A 19,711-nucleotide genomic window follows, 5' to 3' on the forward strand; every position below is an offset into this window, starting at 1 on the left:
GTATACTAATCTTTAGAATCTCTTGTATGTATTGAATTATCAACCCCCAGTACTCCTGTATTTTAGGACAATCCCACCAAATGTGTGCCATTGTTCCCTTGCTCCCACATCCTCTCCAGCACAGAGGTGAAACCTCTGGTCTTTATGTGCCACATTAGGTGTAATATACCATCTTATAAGACATTTATAATTCATTTCAACTATATTCATATTCACCGCCCAATGTGTTAATCTAAACATCTTATTCTTTTGTTGCTCTTTCAATTTTGTTCCTAGCTCCTTCTCCCACTTATCCAGAAACACTTGGGACACCGGTCCATCTATTTCAGTAAAAATTTTATATATCCTAGAGGTAGCATATTTTTGTATTATATTTGAGCTAAACAATTGCTCTAAAGCAGCGGTTCTCAACCTGGGGGTCGCGACCCCTTTGGGGGTCGAACGACGCTTCCACAGGGGTCGCCTAAGACCATCGGAAAACACATATTTCCGATGGTCTTAGGAACCGAGACACCGCTCCTCGCCGCCGCCGCCACCGCCGTCTCCAGGTGTGGGCGGGATGACATGCCGCCCCTGTCATCTAGACACACCTCGAGATCAATCCTCGCCTGTGATTGGCCGCCGGCACTGTAGCTCAGGAGAGGCACACAGGCGGGCAATCACCGGCAAGGAGGTGGAGCTTGGAGAGGAGGAGCCGAGCGGCACCGCGAAGATCGAGCGAGTGAAGAGGAGGAGAGCGGCCGGAGAAGGAAGACATCTGACAGGTAAGTGTCGGTACCATGGGAGAGGGAGGGAGCGAGCAAGCCCAGGCTGGAGCAGGGGTCTGCAAGGTAAGTATCATTGGTGTCAGTGGGAATAGTGCCCCATCATTGGTTTCACTAATACCAATGATGGGGCACTATTCCTCCCACTAACACCAACGATGGGACACTATTCCTCCCACTGACACCAATGATGGGGCACTATTCCTCCCCCTGACACCAACGATGGGGCACTATTCCTCCCCCAAATGACACCAACGATGAGGCACTATTCCTCCCCCACTGACACCAAGGATAGGGCACGATTCCTCCCCCCACTGACACCAACGATGGGGCACAATTCCTCCCCCCACTGACACCAAGGATGGGGCACTATTCCTCCCCCCACTGACACCAAGGATGGGGCACTATTCCTCCCCCCACTGACACCAAGGATGGGGCACTATTCCTCCCCCCACTGACACCAAGGATGGGGCACTATTCCTCCCCCCACTGACACCAAGGATGGGGCACTATTCCTCCCCCCACTGACACCAAGGATGGGGCACTATTCCTCCCCCCACTGACACCAATGATGGGGCACTATTCCTCCCCCCACTGACACCTATGATGGGGCACTATTCCTCCCCCCCACTGACACCAATGATGGGGCACTATTCCTCCTCCCACTGACACCAATGATGGGGCACTATTCCTCCCACTGATACCAATGATGAGGCACTATTCCTCCCACTGACACCGATGAAGGGGCACTATTCCTCCCACTGATACCGATGATGGGGCACTATTCCTCCCACTGATACCGATGACGGGGCACTATTCCTCACACTGATACCGATGACGAGGCACTATTCCTCCCACTGACACCGATGACGAGGCACTATTCCTCCCACTGACACCAATGACAGGGCACTATTCCTCCCACTGATACCAATGACGGGGCACTATTCCTCCCACTGATACCAATGACGGGGCACTATTCCTCCTCCCACTGATACAAATGACGGGGCACTATTCCTCCCACTGACACCAATGATGGGGCACTATTCCTCCCCCCACTGACACCAAGGATGGGGCACTATTCCTCCCCCCACTGACACCAAGGATGGGGCACTATTCCTCCCCCCACTGACACCAAGGATGGGGCACTATTCCTCCCCCCACTGACACCTATGATGGGGCACTATTCCCCCCACTGACACCTATGATGGGGCACTATTCCCCCCACTGACACCAATGATGGGGCACTATTCCCCCCACTGACACCTATGATGGGGCACTATTCCTCCCCCCACTGACACCAATGATGGGGCACTATTCCTCCTCCCACTGACACCAATGATGGAGCACTATTCCTCCCACTGACAGCAATGATGGGGCACTATTCCTCCCACTGATACCAATGATGGGGCACTATTCCTCCCACTGATACCAATGATGAGGCACTATTCCTCCCACTGACACCGATGATGGGGCACTATTCCTCCCACTGACACCGATGATGGGGCACTATTCCTCCCACTGATACCGATGAAGGGCACTATTCCTCCCACTGATACCGATGATGGGGCACTATTCCTCCCACTGATACCGATGACGGGGCACTATTCCTCCCACTGATACCGATGACAAGGCACTATTCCTCCCACTGACACCGATGACAAGGCACTATTCCTCCCACTGACACCGATGACGGGGCACTATTCCTCCCACTGATACCAATGACGGGGCACTATTCCTCCCACTGATACCAATGACGGGGCACTATTCCTCCCACTGACACCAATGACGGGGCACTATTCCTCCCACTGATACCAATGATGGGGCACTATTCCTCCCACTGATACCAATGATGAGGCACTATTCCTCCCACTGACACCTATGATGGGGCACTATTCCCCCCACTGACACCAATGATGGGGCACTATTCCTCCCCCCACTGACACCAATGATGGGGCACTATTCCTCCTCCCACTGACACCTATGATGGGGCACTATTCCTCCTCCCACTGACACCTATGATGGGGCACTATTCCTCCTCCCACTGATACCGATGATGGGGCACTATTCCTCCTCCCACTGATACCGATGATGAGGCACTATTCCTCCCACTGACACCGATGATGGGGCACTATTCCTCCCACTGACACCGATGATGGGGCACTATTCCTCCCACTGACACCGATGACGGGGCACTATTCCTCCCACTGACACCGATGACGGGGCACTATTCCTCCCACTGACACCAATGACGGGGCACGATTCCTCCCACTGACACCAATGAAGGGGGCACTATTCCTCCCACTGACACCAATGACGGGGCACTATTCCTCCCACTGATACCAATGATGGGGCACTATTCCTCCCAATGACACCAATGACGTGGCACTATTCCTCCTACTGCAAAATTACAGTTATGAAGTAGCAACGAAAATAATTTTATGGTTGGGGGTCACCACAACATGAGGAACTGTATTAAGGGGTCGCGGCGCTAGAAAGGTTGAGAACCACTGCTCTAAAGGGTACATATCTTCCTCAGTCCTTAGTGGCTTTTGGAGCATTGCAACAAATTGTCTAATTTGATAATACCGCCATTCATCCAGTTTAGAAAATATTTCCTTCTTATTTTTTAAATCGTGTAAAGAATATAATACCCCCTTATCAACAATATCTTTTAACGTGCATTTCTATCCTTTAACCATTTACCTGAAATATCATTCCTGGGAAAAGCTTAGTTCCCACCAATAGTATTGACAATGAGTTAAACTTCCAGTCCTTCTGTTCATGCATTTCATCCCAAATCCTCAGCACATTTCGTGTCAAAGTGCTTGTATCTTCGTTTAATGTGCGGAACTTATGTGGTATCCAAATAATCCTATCTAATGGTGCCTTACTAAGTGTGCTCTCCATTTTTACCCAACTTCTCCCCCGTGAATTATATATCAAATCTGCAATTCGTGATATTAACACTGAATTTTAGTATTTCTTGAAATCCAGCATATTTAGTCCCCCCTTTCTTTGATTACTACATACAATTTAATATTTCACTCTTGGTTTTTTATTAGCTCAAACATATCTGAGTATAATTTTTTTAAGAATCCCAAAAAAGGATCCCGGTAGGTGTATTGGGAGCATATTAAATTTATACAAGACTTTTGGTACCATCTTTATAATATTTATTCGGCCTATCCAGGACAACTTTCCCATTGAGATTCTCCTCAATTCATCCTTTAACTCATTTATTAGTGGGATATAATTTACCTGATATAAATTTTTTATGGCCAAAGTTAATTTTATTCCCAAATACTTTAATTCTTCTTCCCTCCATGTGAAGGGGAATTATTTTTGTAAAGTTTGTTTCTCAACCTTTGAGACATTAATATTTAAAATCTTGGATTTTGAGGGGTTAATTTTCAAGTTTGCTAACTCTCCGTAATCTTTTAATATTCTCATAAAATTTGGTAATGTTAATCTTGGGTTTGTGATATAAAACAGCATATCATCTGCATATGCTGCCACCTTATGCTCCACATCCACTACCCACATTCCTTTAACATCTACACTGTTTCTTACAGTTGCCAATAGTGGTTTCAGAGAGATCACAAACAAGGGAGAGAGTGGGCATCCCTGTCTTGTTCCATTATACAGTGCATTCAGAAAGTATTCACAGCTCTTAACTTTTGCCACATTTTGTTATGTTACAGCCTTACTCCAAAATGGATTAAATTAATTTTTTTCCTGAACATTCTACAAACCACACCCCATAATGACAACATGAAAGAAGTTTGTTTTGAAATCTTTGCAATTTATTAAAAATAAAACAAAAAAAACCCACATGTACATAAGTATTCACAGCCTTTGCCATGAAACTCAAAATTGAGCTCTGGTGCATCCTGTTCCCACTGTTCATCCTGGAGATGTTTTCTTGATTGGAGTCCACCTGAGGGAAATTCAGTTGATTGGACATGATTAGGAAAGGCATAAACCTGTCTATATAAGGGGAAGCAGCTGGCACAATGTGGCAAACCCTCCGCTCCCACTATAAAAAACATATAAACAAAAGGTGCAGCACTGATATATGAAAATGAAATAAATTATGCTACCAAACAATGTTATAGTGTAACAAAATTATACAAAATGATAAAAAATGGCCAATAATGAAGAGGTACTTCAATAGAGAATTGTTTTTCCCTTAATACCTTATGCCTTTTTGTTGAAGTGTTCAATCCTTTTTACATTGTATGTCATAAAATTAACCGTATTAATTCCTCTCTTTTTGTCTATTCTCCTCTATACTCTCTTTACTGGGGTACAGACAAGCACAATCCAGAGCAGGAAGACCTTGCCCATTTACCCTTATCCCCCCGCCACCCCCTCCTCGCCATTCCCCCATCTCCCCCTCTGACCCACAACCCCCTCTTGAGAACCTGGCCTATTTTTTGCCCTTCGATCAATTGTGACCTACTGTCACAGTTGATTCTTTCTTCTGGGTAGGACTCTGAACACGCAGGCAAATTCAGGCCTCAATCTCTCATATTTGGGTCTGAAATTTGGCAGTATATTTGGCCTCCCTACTACCTGCCCTGCCATGGTACTCTATCTTCCCTTCCTCACAATACTTTAATCACCTAACTTTTCTTCTTTTATCTCAGCTATCTACCTGTCTGGAATACACTTTTTCCTATTTCTAATAGCCCCATTTAACCTGTCCTCGAGGGAGGAAACCGTTATCCTACGAGTTTTACAGGGTGGGTGATGGGGCCAGATAGAGACGAGAGGTAAAAAAACCCAAAAAAAACAGGGGAAGGCGATGGGATGGGGGACACAACACCTGGATTTACAACCCCTTGTATCCCCTCTCCCCTCTCTTCCAAAACCCAGCACCCCTCATTCATCTATCTCTTTCTAGAAACTTGTTGCCATTTCTCTTCTTCTAACCTTACGATCTCTTTCCCCCCTTCAGACCACCCTGCAATATACAGAGTTTGAAATTCTAGTTTCTCACAAAAGTCTCTTAAATCTTCTGGGAATCTCAGTCTTACCGATTTCCCATCCTTCCACCTGATCTGTCACGCTGGGAATCCCCAAATATAACGAACATTTTTGTTCCTCATCTGATCTAACAATGGTTTCAGGAATCTTCCTCCAGCAAGTGTCTCCTGTGCTAAATCTGCAAAAATTTGCAACTTTGTTTCTCCATATTTTATATCTGATGTCCCAGGCAACATCTTCCATATGATTTCTTTATCTTCATAAAAATGAAATCGTACTATCGCATCCCTTGAGGTATCTGATGTAACTCTTTGGGATCTCCTTATCCTGTGCACTCTATCTATTTTCAGTTGTTCCATCTCTCCTCTCCCTAATATTGGGTTGAACAATTTTCTCATAGTGTCACGTAGATCTTCTCCCTGATACACTTCTGGTAAGCCTCTGATCCTTAGGTTATTCCTTCTATCTCGATTTTCCCGATCTTCTAGTTTATATAATAGTATTCTTTGTTCTCTTCTCATTTCTGCCACTTGCACTTCTAGTTTTTTGATTACTTGGACTTGTTTCTCCAATTTGCTTTCCATTTCTTCCACTCATTCTTCCACTTCCATTTTGCGGTGTAAAACCGTCATTTCACTTTTTATGGAGTTCTCTAATTTAGCAAACATTTCTACCATTTCCAATTTTGTGGGCATTTGTAGCTTTACTTCTTGCTCTTCCATATTCCTTTTTCCCTCTTTCGCTCTTCAACTTTGAAAATTCTTTCAACTAATTCCTGTCCGATACCTCAAAAGACAATCTCATTTGATCACGTTACAATTTGCTTCACCGTGACTCTCTGGGGTCTGTTCCTCTGGGCTTTCCCCATGCAAAGGCATATACATCTTTATTGTGCTTGTATTTAAATTCGGTTGTGGAGTTTTTGCTCCTCCTCCTTTTGACAGATCTACTCTTCATATTCTTAAAGTTCAACAGGTACTTATAGCTTCAGGTAAAACTTTATTTCCAGTTTCCCTGGGTCCTTACATGCAACAATGATCTCTCTTAGTGTCTTTCCCCTCCTAATCTTTTTGAGGGTTAGAGTTCTCTGGTGTTCCCTTCTTTTCCTTCTTCACCTTACACTACTTTGGTGCCTCCTCCTTTTTTCACATAAACTTGTTTTCATAAAGCTCCATTTAGCTTCTGAGACCCCTTAGCTGATTATTTTATGTTCACCTTTCTCCCAGCAACGACAGTAGCATACATGACCTCAGCATTGGGGATTTACTGCCTCCAGCGGCAACTCACCAGCTCCTATGTCCTGCATCTACCGTCTGGATGTCAACTGCTGGTTGTTGTCTTCAGGGGTCTCTGGCAATCTCCTTTGGTGTTCGGGGGCTCCCCGGCCTTATGGCCTCCACCTCAGGTCTCCTCTTCTGACCCCGGGGCTGGCTCCGTACAGCTCCATCCAGCACTGGCCTCCCAGGTTTCCAGGCTTCCTTGTCCCGATCACCTGATCGGTTATGTGGGTCTACTTGGCCGCCTCCACTCTTCTGCCAGGTCTCTCTCCGCACAGCGACTCATGGGGCTTCCTCCAGCGGCATGGGTCCCCGGCTCCACCAGAACTGCAAGCCACACCGGTCACCTCTAACTGGGCACAACCCAGGCTCCAATGGGTCTCTCTCCCCCTCCAGCTGCTCAGCAATCCATGGGGGTCTTCAGATTGGGAACACCACAATTCAGCAAAGTCTAGAGGTCAGGTGAGTACCATTACGGGCGTCGGTAATTCCTATTTCATGTAGCCGCAGAGACCCATGCTCACGCCCCTCCCCCTGCAGATATTTTATTACACAGTTTGTGGATTCTATCTGCCCTTGGGAAGGAAGGAACAATGATTTAGATCAGTTTTGGTCTACACCTAAAATACCAAGATCTAAAAATTAGTTTTCCTCATTTTGCATATTTTCCTCATTAATTAGTGATGGCTCCAATTTGTACCTTGTTTACCTCTAAAGTACGCTTGGATAAACTGCTATAATGTTTAATTTCAGATGTGCTGGTCTGCTAAAATCTTCTGGACTTTGCTATCACATGGTTGTCTGTCAGTACTCATGTGAGGGCACCTTGCTTAAGGTGCTGGACTGCAGAATTCTTGTATCAAAAGTATTTGTTCTGCATAGCCTTTATGGGAAAACATCTCTTTGGATCAGTTATAGATACTACTCATCTAGAATGGTACTGGTGGCAAGAGCACCCAGTGGAAGAAGCCTTCCCCCTCTCTGACTGACTGTTAAGAAATGTTCTTTCCATTTCTTTGCCTCCTTGTTGAGACACTTTAGGCTAAATTCCTAGTCTGCCTGCAAAGTCTGCCAAATTCTCAGACCAGCACTTTCCAGCATGCAGATGCGCCCTTATATTCCAGATTGAGGGCGCACTTGGGTGCAGGAAATGCGGCCCAAGGGCTTCACACTGGAGTTTTGCTCTCTATCCCCTAAAACGTTCCAATATCACCTTACAGATTAGCAGATCTCCATCAAGCCCTTTTCAGGTGTTTTGGATCAAGGGGTCATTGCTCCAGTGCCTGTGAAAAACTGTTACAGAGTATTTTCTCCAAACAGCTCACCTTTCCCATACACAAAGGGGGTACTCACCCCCCCCTTTCAAGTTCTGAATGTCTTCTTCAAATCTGCTGTATCTGTCATTGCCTCCCTTTACTAGGGAGGCTTTCTGACTTGTGCACATCGGGGCTGCATACCTACATGTACCAATATCTACAGCACATCTGCATTTCCTACATTTTACTATGGGGTCCTTACAATACCAGTTAGTGGGCCTGCCCTTCAGCCTCTCATCTATACGTAGGGTGTTATCCAAGGTGTTAGCCCTAGTATAAACACTGCTGTGCACCCATACAGTAGAATCTCCTTTGGATGAGCTCATGCTGAAGGATCAGTCGACACAGGCTTCTGTTGGGTAGTGTGGCTTTGGCTGTTCAGAAGTTGCAGTGGTTTGGGTGGATCCTGAACTTTTTAGAAATCATTTCTGGAACTGTCTCATTGGTTAGAATATCTGAGTATCTGGTTCTAGTCCTGGACACAACTTAGGCAAGAGTGTTTCTTCCACAGAGAAACGTTACTCTCTGGCCACAGATTTGAGTTTTACAGTCCAGCAGTTGCTCAAGATGATTTTGCATGAGAGTCTTGGTGATGGTAGCCTTCTTCAAGACCGTTCCATTTGCCCAGTTTCAAACAATATCTCTACAATGCAACATTCTGTCATCGTGTGAAAAGTCAATCAAGTTCCTGGATGATCTTTTACTTTGGCACAGGAGACCAAATTGTTTCCAGCCTGGTTGCTCAGGAAGCTGGCTCTGGAATCAGGAAATTCCTTCATTCCCATATTCTGGAGGATCCTCATTACGGTTGCCAGACTATCAAGTTGGGCAGGAGTCCTGGTCTCCCTGTTAATGTAGGAGACCTGGACTGAGGAGGAGTCAAATTTCCTGATCAGCATTCTAAAATTTAGGGTGACTTGGCTGTCTGTACAGCACTGAACCATTCTGTAGGTCCGCCTTGAAGGTCGCCTGATCCGGTTTTAGTTAGACAACGCCATGGTGGTAGCATACATCTGAAATGACAGTTCCCCTGCGACAACATAAGTAGTTCTGATCCTATCCTGGGCAGAAATTCACATTCCCCCTTTTTCACCCAGACATTAATGATCAGCAGCTGGACGTCCTCATCTGGACCTGGGGTACTGCTCCCTACACCTAAGGTGTTCCGGGACTTGTTTCACTGTGGTGACTTTGATGAGTCTTTCCTCCACTGAAACCTCTTTCGCATCTGGTTTGCAGGAGCAAGCTGGAGGGCATTCTGGTTATCTTCATTGCTTGTATGCTGACCTGCTAAGACTCTATCATTGTACTGTCTTGTTTCAGGGACCATTGGCTTTCATTCCTTGCTTTAATTCTTTGTACAGGGAGTCTCCTATGTTGCTTCCCCTGTTCATTCCCTGTGACTCCGCAGGATCCTAATCTGGTTCTCTCACCATGTGAACCCATTAGAGGCATTCCTCTTTACTCTCACCTACAAGGCAGTGTTTCATGTAGCTGTCATGTCTACAAGATTAGTGTCCAAACTGGTTGCCTAAACTGTCTGAAATGTATGGTAGTTTCTGCCTTTCAACTCAACCAGGACATTCTTTTATTCCTGTCCAGCTTCTGTCCACCAGAGGGAAATCTCCTTATATTGTCAGGATGTGGTTGAGCTATCAGAGTATATCTCTCAGCTATTGCTTCTAAAGGAAGACTGATTCCTTTTGTATTCCGAATGGAACCTGTAAGACTTCTTGGTCTGCCATCTCCAGCTACCTTAAGACAGATCATCATTCAGTCTTATGGTCTTTTAGGATAGGATTCCAGCCTTTCCTGGCAAGGTGCACCCTACTAGTCCTTTGATTGCTTTTTGCCCTTTTCGGCATTACACAAGTTTTCCTAGTTTGCAAGGATACCATGTAGTATTTTTTCATTACCAGGCAGATATTCAGGGCTCACCCAGTGCCAATTTCAGGCATTAGGCCCTTTAGGTTGCTATTTAAACTCCAGGCAGTCCCTAGTTTTTTTATTGTTTTTTTTTTTTTTTTTTTCAGGAGCCTGTTAGACTTTTTTTCTATGTTGCCCACCCGTTTGTTGGATTGCTTTTGGATATCCCTACAGTTTTGTATTCATTGTAAAATCCATTTATCAAAGTACATTAAGGGACACAGGTTCCTTCCCCCTGTGTTTATTTCATGCTGTTTGTTCTGCTTTGCTACAAAACTGAGACATGATAGTAGTGGGTGTGGTTAACATGTTCTGGCCAATGGCTTCTGCTGCAACTGTCTATTTCCTATACGTGGCAGTGTAACCCTATGGACCAAGAACTCCTCTGTCTCTCAGGGGACTCCAAAGAAAGGATTTTACAATGATACAAAAATCCAAATATATTTGCAGTTATGCTGAATTTTATTGTAGTGAGCTGTATGGCACAAAATATTACAGCACGTCTACCAGATATTTAAAAATGGCGCATAACAGCTGACCTTTCTTCAACAGGGGTTGGCTTAGGTTCACAGAATTCTCTCTATCTCTATTTCTTGCTCTGCATAAAAGTAGCATATTCCCCTAGCTACTTTAATCCAGCTGTCATTAAGATTGCTCTCACTTACGCATATGGTCTTCTTTGTTCAACAGCATTTCATGAGACAACAGTAGAGTATGCAGTTCATGCAAAATGTTTCCAGTTTTGTTTTTTGCAGACCGAGAAGAAATTTTTTTTTTTATGTTATTCTGCCTTTAATTATATTGAGTCTTCATGCACACTGGGTGTTTTGATAACGCTGGTAACGTTAGCTGTGTACAGTCACGTTAAAAATGTGAGTTTTTCAGCTTTTTTTTTTAGCATTTTTGCATTAGCGTTTAGTGGCATTTTGCCCTTTTTTGACCAAATAAAACATCCAAAAATGCCGGTTTCAACATTAGAGCGTTTTTGCAGCTAAAAACATTCTCTAGAAACCCACTAGTCCTGGGGTTTTTTTCCCAGACATAAAACGTCCCTGCCAAAAAACGTTGATTACAGTCTATGTGTGCATGGACACATAGGTTAACATGCTGGGGGGTTTACTAGCTGTAGAAAAAAATGTCTAAAGATGGGTAAACGTGGACTCCATTTGGCTGTGATCATTTTTTAATGACCACAATCTGTGTGCCGCTGCAGATTTCAACTATTCAGCATATCTGTGATTCTTGCTGCTGTCTTCTCACTGATTTTTTTCTACTCATGAAATGTAGGCTCTTGAGTTATTGGAGAATAACCATATGCTAGAACTGGAGCAACTTAAAGAAGCAGCTACAGAGAAGCACCAGAAGGTGAGAATGGCATTATTTTAATATTCCTTTTTCTGCTTTTTCTTTTTCTCCTTCTCGTCTATAGCTATGACAATTTCTGTAATGGTTGCTATTTTCTCAGGTCCTATAAATTTAATCTGAAACACTTCCTCACCCATGTTATTCCTTTTGCACAGGAAATGTCTGATCTGCAGAATGCCAAACCTTCAGTGCAGCTGACTGAAGTTTCCCAAACTCCAAGTCATTTATACCTTACTGATAAAAAAATGTTTCATGTCTTGGACTTTGAAAAAGAGGTAACTATCCTATGTAGTTCCTGAGTAAAAAAAAGGCTGTTATTTTTAAAACCTTTCAAAAATCTTTATTTTTTGATAAAAAGCTACACCTCCTCTTCATTAATTTTCACTTTTTTTGCATATGATTACGGAAGGAAGGTTAGATTGTTGTGTATTTAGGGCCCATTCCTACTAGTCCACAGACCAAAATGCCTCTGCTCGCACACTAAACTGGAACAGTTTAGTGTGTGGTTAACCAGTGTTTTGAGCTGCAGAGCCAAGCGGCAGAGGACGGCGTGATGTTCGTTTTGTCACATTTCACAGCTCCCTTTTTTTTTTTTGAGTGATTTTTATGTGAAGGGCACAAAGTGACACTTCATTGACGTCACTGCTCAGCAGCGGGGTGTGCTGCACTTTCAGCAGGGTGATATGCACAGCCAACCAGAGTGGCACGATATTATGCAAACATGTTGCACATCTGCATGTACCCATGAGGAAAAATACAGGTAACTGCACACAGTGTGAACAGGCTCTTACCTATTCTATTGATATAATCCTGAGTGACAGTTGAGCCGATGATAAAGAAAAAAAAAAAACTTTCCATAGGGCAGCAATAGTAACAGGCAGAAATATTGAAATACCTAATGGCGCAGCTCCAAACTATGGATAGAAGGAAAAGGATCACCCCAACGGGACATGAGAAGAGGGGAGCATGAGCCTGAGCGATTCCAATGTTAGCCAATACAAGTGAAGGGATGGACATTGCTCAACTGACCCCAGGAGTCCAATGTTGAGGATTGGCCTTAGCCGACATACTGGCCACACCCTCTGATGCCCTCAGAGGCCTCTGTGACCAAGTTCCGGTGGGTGGGGAGAAATGAATTAGAGGGTGTGGTCAGTACGGCGACTGAGGCCATTCCTCAACTTTGGACTTCTGCGGTCAATTGAGCAGCATCCATCCCTTCACTTGTATAGGCAGAAATCTTGGTAGCACATGTGTCAAGTAGGATTTATACATGACATTTCTAAAATATTCTGAAAGTGTCTAGCTTGCATTGAAAAAAAATGACATTTTGAATTTGGTCACTTTGCCCAATAGCCCTACACTTAATTTGATTTTATATTTGTTGTGGTAATAAAATGAGCAATACAAAATTGTACCTGACCTTTGATTTTATAAAAAAACAAAACAAAATCTTATTCAAAAATTGAGTGGCTTAATTTGTGACTCAATATCTAGATGAGTGATCTCCTACAGGAAAAACGCAATGAGGTACAGCGAGAACATGAAAGGAAATTAGAGCATATGAAAGAAGAACACAGGCAAGAAATGGAAAAAGTGCGGAAGCAATTTGAAGAGGAGGTATATAGAAATTACTTTCCAAATTATGTGTTTGTTGCACTGAAGAATACTGTGCCAACAGGGAGCTTGTAAATCTTTTTTTTTTAACATTGCATAGCCTATACCTATGCAAATAAACCCCCTACCAAAGGTGAAGGGATTTGAAGAGAGTACCCCATTACACATGACTGGCCATCTTATTTGTATACATGACCTAGGTAAAATTAAGGTTTTGTTGGCACCAGCAAAAAGTGTCTGAACCAGTGAGTAGGACATTTACTTACAAGCCTGCCATGTAAAATATTTTATTCAATATAATTTAGTGAGTATAGATTGGGGAAGGATTAGAATCTCTGTTGTGTGTGTTTTACTTTCACGTCTAGCCTGCTCCTATTCTCATATGGGGATTTGTTTATTGCAGGAGCAGACCCGGCGATCACAGATGCTGGAAAAGTTACAAGATGAGTTAGGAAAGTTAGGGAGCCAGCATGAAAAGGAGCTGGAAATCCAACGAAAGGAGCATGAAAGACGTCAGGAGGAAAGGCAGCATAGCTACAGGGAGAAGGTAAAATCGGATATTATACCTTACACCCTCCTTAAAGAAAATCTTCGCAAAATGGAGACATTGCTCAAAGCAACCAATAAAATGTTGAGTTGAAACCTATATGGTTATATCTGACAGAGCTGTGGATGATATTGCAGCTTTTATTTTTTGCAGTTTTCATATATATGGGACAGTTTTCCATTTTACATAAGTCTCACACAGAATATATAGTAACAATGTGGTGCACAATCTCACTTACTTTTGCTCCTGCACGTGTTTAGGAAAAAATTATGGAAGATTTGGAACAAAACCAAGAAATTAGAAGAAAACAAATTATGGTAAAGAAAAGCCAACTAGAGCAGGAGGTAAGAAAAGGAAATGAGGATGTGATTTTGTTTTAAAGAAAGATAAAGCTGGTTGGATAGAAAATATACACATGGATTTAAAGTGGACCTGAACTCAGAGATTTAAAATTTGCTGTCTTATAGGGAACATCTAGAAATGTTAATTATGTCTAAACAGAGCCTTAAAATGTAAGTTCACCTTCAGGAAGAGTTTGCCAAAATCCCCCTATGCAATTCTGTATCCAATGAATAGTACAAAGCAGAGCTCCTCCTGGTGTAAATGGTGAAGGTCCTCCCTTTGCAACCAAGATCTAAAATTCAAAAAAAGAGATATGCCACATCCCTAAATCTATTGCAGTATCAAAAAGAGTGATCAGCTGGGACTTTAGAGACACACCATTCTCTATAAAACACATTTTTAATTCATCCATGTATAAAAAATAAGGTATTTCACTAACATACCATCCATTACATCTAAAAAATGTTGCAACACTTTTCTACAATAAAATAATATTTCAGTCATATGATATATCCGATTCAAGAAGTAATGTGCAGAGAAATGGCCTGAAGCATTTCTTAGACAAAGTCCACTTTTTCTGGACCCAATTTATACATCAATATTCAACAATAATCAAAATTAATACAAATAATATAAGTTCATTACATGGTAATCAACACCCCACTATCAAAGTTGGAAAGAAGAGACCTAAGAGACACCCAAAAAGTAGGGAGGGGGAGCAGAGAGGAAAGGGGGCAGAGCAAAAGCAGGGCATCCAGTGAGAGCCCACAGTGTCACAGGACCCCCCCCCCCCTCATGTCTTCTCCTGCAAGACTGGTGCATCACACATTAACCAAGGCTCAAAGTGCCCGTAGGTCTACATAATAATAATATTTATTCAAAAATATTCACATTAACAGTGAGGCTAATAAAACGCATTACCTGTGAAAACAACCATCAACCTGCCAGTGGAGTGGGAACAGTGGCTATCTTGAATATGTATTCTATAGAAAAAGCAAAAGGGACAAATAGAGTATCATCCTATGCCAATAGAAGTCTAAAATGTAAGAAACACAATAGTGAGTCCTATGATCTCATGTCTTTTAGGGTGCATTATATGAAAAATTATCTAAACCCAGCCTACCTTAAGGGCCTGGCAGCACTGTGGCTTTTAGGCGATGTATCCACCTTGTCTCCTGTTGGAGCACCCTTCTATCAAAATCCCCCCCTCTGGGGTCTTCCATAATTCGATCCAAAGCCATGAATTTCATGACTGATACATTATAATTGTGCAACAGCCTTACATGGCGCCCAATAGGAATATTAATTCTTGGTACATAATAAACATGGTCATGTATGCATATTTGAAAAGGGCGTTTTGTCTTTCCTATGTAAAAAGCACCACAGGTGCAGGTCATAAGATAGACCACCCCTATTGTGGCACAATTCACGTAGAAATTCGGTACAAAATGCTCCCCATTAGGGAGTGTGCAATCAACAAACTCTCTTATAAATGGAAATTCCGAACATGTGCTTCATCTTAAAGTGCCTCGTGAGCCTAATTTGTCTCTTAGGGATGTATTCCGTCTATAAACTATCTCAGGATTTACCCACAGTCTCATCTCTGCTAAGTAAGCACCAGTATTTAGAAAGCATCCCTTTAATATGATTATGATGATATGAGTAGGTAGTCACAAATTTGACTGTATCTTTTGATAGAATATTTACTGTCTGAGAAGTAATGCCAGTCATCCACTGACCTTTTTTATATGCTTTCTTTAAATATTTTTTACTCTACTCGCATGCTAATAACTGGTTCATTAGGGCATAAGCTTCTTTCTTGAAATCCTGGGGGTCTGAACAGTTGCATTTAATCCGGAGGTACTGCTCATAGGGAATGTATTGCACTAGTGCTCTCAGATGGGCACTGTCTGTCCTGAAAATAGTATTCCCCACTGTTTCTTTCCTGTATAGAGGTGGAAAGTTTACCCTCTCTATCAGTGGAAATGTTTAGATCCAAAAAATTGATACTCTGTGTAGCTAAATTTGTAAATGAAAGGTTGAAGGTCTTATCCTCCAGCCTTCGCAAAAACTGATGCAATTCCTGATTGGAACCCGTCCATACCAATTAAGGAATTAAGAGTATACTTGCAGGGTACTGAGAGGTATTGTTTACCCTGCTGTATGCTAGTCTATGCACAAAAACTAAAAATGAAAAAGAAAACAATGGGTGTTTTCCAGCCCAAATCAAATCCAACCAAGATTATTATTATTTTTATTATTATTATACAGGATTTATATAGCGCCAACTGTTTGCGCAGCGCTTTACAAATGAAAGGTAGACATTACAGTTACAATGCAATTTGGTGCAAGAGGAAATAGAGGGCCCTGCTCATTAGAGCTTACAATCTAGGAGGAAGGGTTGAGTGATACAAAAGGTAATAGTTGTGGGGGGATGAACTGATGGAGGAAATAAATGGTAGAAGCAGGATAGACTTCTTTAAAGAGAGAGAGGTTTTCAGGGATCGTCTAAAGGTGGATAGATTAGGAGACAGTCGGAGAGGTTGGGGTAGAGAGTTCCATAGGATGGGAGAAGCTCGGGAGAAGTCCTGGAGGTGAGCATGGGAGGAGGTGACACAGGAACTAGAGAGCAGAAGGTCTTGGGAGAATCGAAGAGAGCGGTTTGGTTGATATTTTGAGATCAGGCTGGTGATGTAGCTGGGGGCAGAATTGTGGATGGCTTTGTAAGTTGTTGTTAGTATTTTGAATTTTATTCGTTGAGCGAGTGGAAGCCAGTGGAGGGATTGAGAGGGGTAGCAGACACTGAACTGTTGGTAAGGTGGATGAGCCTGGCAGCAGTATTCATGATGGACTAGAGGGGGGATAGCCTATGTAAAGGTAAGCCAATGAGGAGGGAGTTGCAGTAATCGAGTCGAGAGATTACCAGGGAGTGAATTAGGAGCTTTGTGGTATCATTGGTTAAGAAGGGGCGTATTCTGGAGATGTTGAGGCGGCATGATTTGGACAGGGATTGGATGTGGGCCTGAAAGGATAGTTCAGAATCCAGGGTTACACCTAGCACCTTGGCATGCAGGGATGGGTGGGTAGTGGTGCTTTTGATCCTGACTGACTGAGAAATCAGGGGAAGACGCACTTGGAGGAGGAAATATTATGAGCTCATTTTTGGATAGATTGAGTTTTAGGAAGTGGAGTGACATCCAGTCTGATATGTCTGTTAGTAAATCGGTGATACGTGTAGAAACTAATGGGGTGAGCTGAGGAGTAGAGAGATATATTTGTGTGTCATCAGCATAGAAATGGTATTGGAAGCCATGGGAAGCTATCTGCTGACACAAGGAAGAAGTGTAGATCAAGAATAGGACAGGTCCAAGGACAGAACCTTGGGGGACCCCGACAGTAAGAGGAGTAGGAGAGGAGGAAGTAGAGTTGTAAGTGACACTGAAGGTGCGGTGAAATAGGTAAGGTTCATACCAATGGAAAGTATAGTCACGGAGACCAAATAAATAAAGCTTTTTTTAGGAGGAAGGGGTCCAAGAGCAAGAGTACGGAATAGTGACCATTGGTTTTAGCAGTTAGTAAATCGTTTGTGAGTTTTAGGAGAGCAGTTTCTGTGGAGTGTTGTGAGCAAAATCCAGACTGAAGGGGATTGAGAAGGTTATTTTCAATAAGGTGGCAGCTCAGCCAGTTGTAGACTAGACGTTCAAGGATTTTGGAGGCAAAAAGGAGTAAGAAGATGGGTCTTAGGTTGCCAAGATTGGCGGGGTCCAGTGAGGATTTTTTAAGTATGGAGGTGACTAGCGCATGTTTTAGAGAGTTGGGGAAGATGCCAGTAGAAAGGGATTAGCGATCTCCTGGGCAGTGAGTGAGTTGGTGGGTGGAGGTAGAGGACGAAGTAGAGAGTTAAAGGTAGAAAAAAGTTGACAGGGCTTACGTGAGAGGGTGTTAATGAGAGTGATAAAATAGGTCTGTTTGGCAGTGTGGAGACAAGAATTGTATTTTTGAAGGGCAGATTTATATTGGTCGAAGTCTTGCTGGGTCTTAGTCTTACACCATAAACGCTCAAGAGCACGGCTACGTGTTTTGAGACATCTGGTATTGTCTGTTTGCCAGGGCTGTAGCAGTCGGAGCCTAATTCTGTGTGTACTGAGGAGGGCCAATGTGTCCAGGGTGGATGACAGTGAACTGTTGTAGACAGAAGTGGCCAGGTTGGGGCAGGACAGGGCTGAGATTTTGTCATAGAGACAATCTGTTGCTGAAAACAGAAGAGCAGGGTTAAGATAACAAAGGTTTCTACAGGTAACTGTTTGGTAGTTGGAAGACAAGGAGGAGGAAGCCAAGGAAAGAGTGAAGCTAATAAGGGAGTGATCAGAGAGAGGAAGAGGAAAGTTGGTGAGGTTGCAAGGAGTACATAGGTAGGAGAATAAAAGGTTGTGGCAGTTACCATTCGAGTGAGTAGAAGCATATGTCCATTGTTTTAGGTCAAAAGAAGTGGTTAAAAAAAAATACATATACCACATACCTAAATCTATCGCAGTATCAAAAATAGTAGTCAGATGGGAGTTTTGAGGCACACCATTCTTCATGAAACACATTTTTATTTCATCCATATATAAAAACAACATTTTTATACAATAAAAGAATATTTCACTCATACGATATATCAGATTCAAGAAGTAATGTGCAAAGAAATGGCTTGATGTGTCCACTTGTTCACGATCCAATTTATAAATCAATATTCTAGAAAAATAACAATAATCAAAATTAGTACAAATAATATAAGTTCATTACATGGAAAACTACACCCCACTTTCAAAGATGGAAAGAAGAAAACTGAGAGATGCTCAAAAAATAGGAGGGGGGGGGGGCTCACGGAGGGGAAAGGGGGCAGAGCAAAAGCAGGGTACCCAGTGAGAGCCCAGAGGACACACACACGCACACATGCGGAACTGGTGCATCACACATTAACTAAGGCTCAAAATGCCTGTAAGTATAGATAATGATAATATTTATTCAAAAATATTCACATTAACAGGGAGGCTAATAAAACTCATTACCTCTGAAAACAACCATCAATCTGCCAGTGGAGTGGGATCAGTGGCTATTATGAATATGTATTTTCTAGAAAACGCAAAAGGGACAAATAGTAGAGTATCATCCTATCCCAATAGATGTCTAAAATGTAAGAAACACAATGGTGAGTCCTTTGATCTCATGTCCTCTAGGGTACATTATATGAAAAATTATCTAAACCCAGCCTACCTTAGAGGCACAAAAAATACACCCAAGGATTCAAGGCTTTATATATTATGTCTTGGTCCCAAGCAACTAATTTACAACTAAAAGAGTGGTTTTCCCCTTCAAAGGTTCTACAATATAAGAACATCAGGGTCATTTTCAAAATAACGCCATCTAATATGGACCAATAAGGAACTTTCACAATATAACCCACCTTAAATTATCAGGGAAATCCTATCATAAAGGAATACACCATGCACTTCTCTATGGTTTCCTTCCTTTACACATGCAGCTTTTGGGGGGCCTCTCCAAAAAATCCGTTGCCCCCTCATATGC

General features: G+C 42.8%; 1 protein-coding gene across 3 annotated transcripts in view; it reads left to right on the forward strand.

The window, feature by feature from the left end:
* CEP164 (centrosomal protein 164) overlaps nt 1-19,711 on the forward strand; it is a 157,025-nt gene that overhangs the window by 66,172 nt on the left and 71,142 nt on the right. For all 3 annotated transcript variants that reach the window (XM_089678613.1, XM_089678614.1, XM_089678615.1), the window contains 5 exons: nt 11,560-11,637; nt 11,793-11,912; nt 13,132-13,254; nt 13,655-13,798; nt 14,059-14,142. In XM_089678613.1, coding sequence (XP_089534739.1) covers nt 11,560-11,637; nt 11,793-11,912; nt 13,132-13,254; nt 13,655-13,798; nt 14,059-14,142 — 549 coding nt within the window. The remainder of the gene's footprint in view (nt 1-11,559; nt 11,638-11,792; nt 11,913-13,131; nt 13,255-13,654; nt 13,799-14,058; nt 14,143-19,711) is intronic.

Source organism: Staurois parvus, unplaced genomic scaffold (assembly GCF_062004578.1).
Source record: "Staurois parvus isolate SC_StPar_1 unplaced genomic scaffold, SC_StPar_1.0 ptg000207l, whole genome shotgun sequence".
In the NCBI taxonomy this organism is placed as follows: domain Eukaryota; kingdom Metazoa; phylum Chordata; class Amphibia; order Anura; family Ranidae; genus Staurois; species Staurois parvus.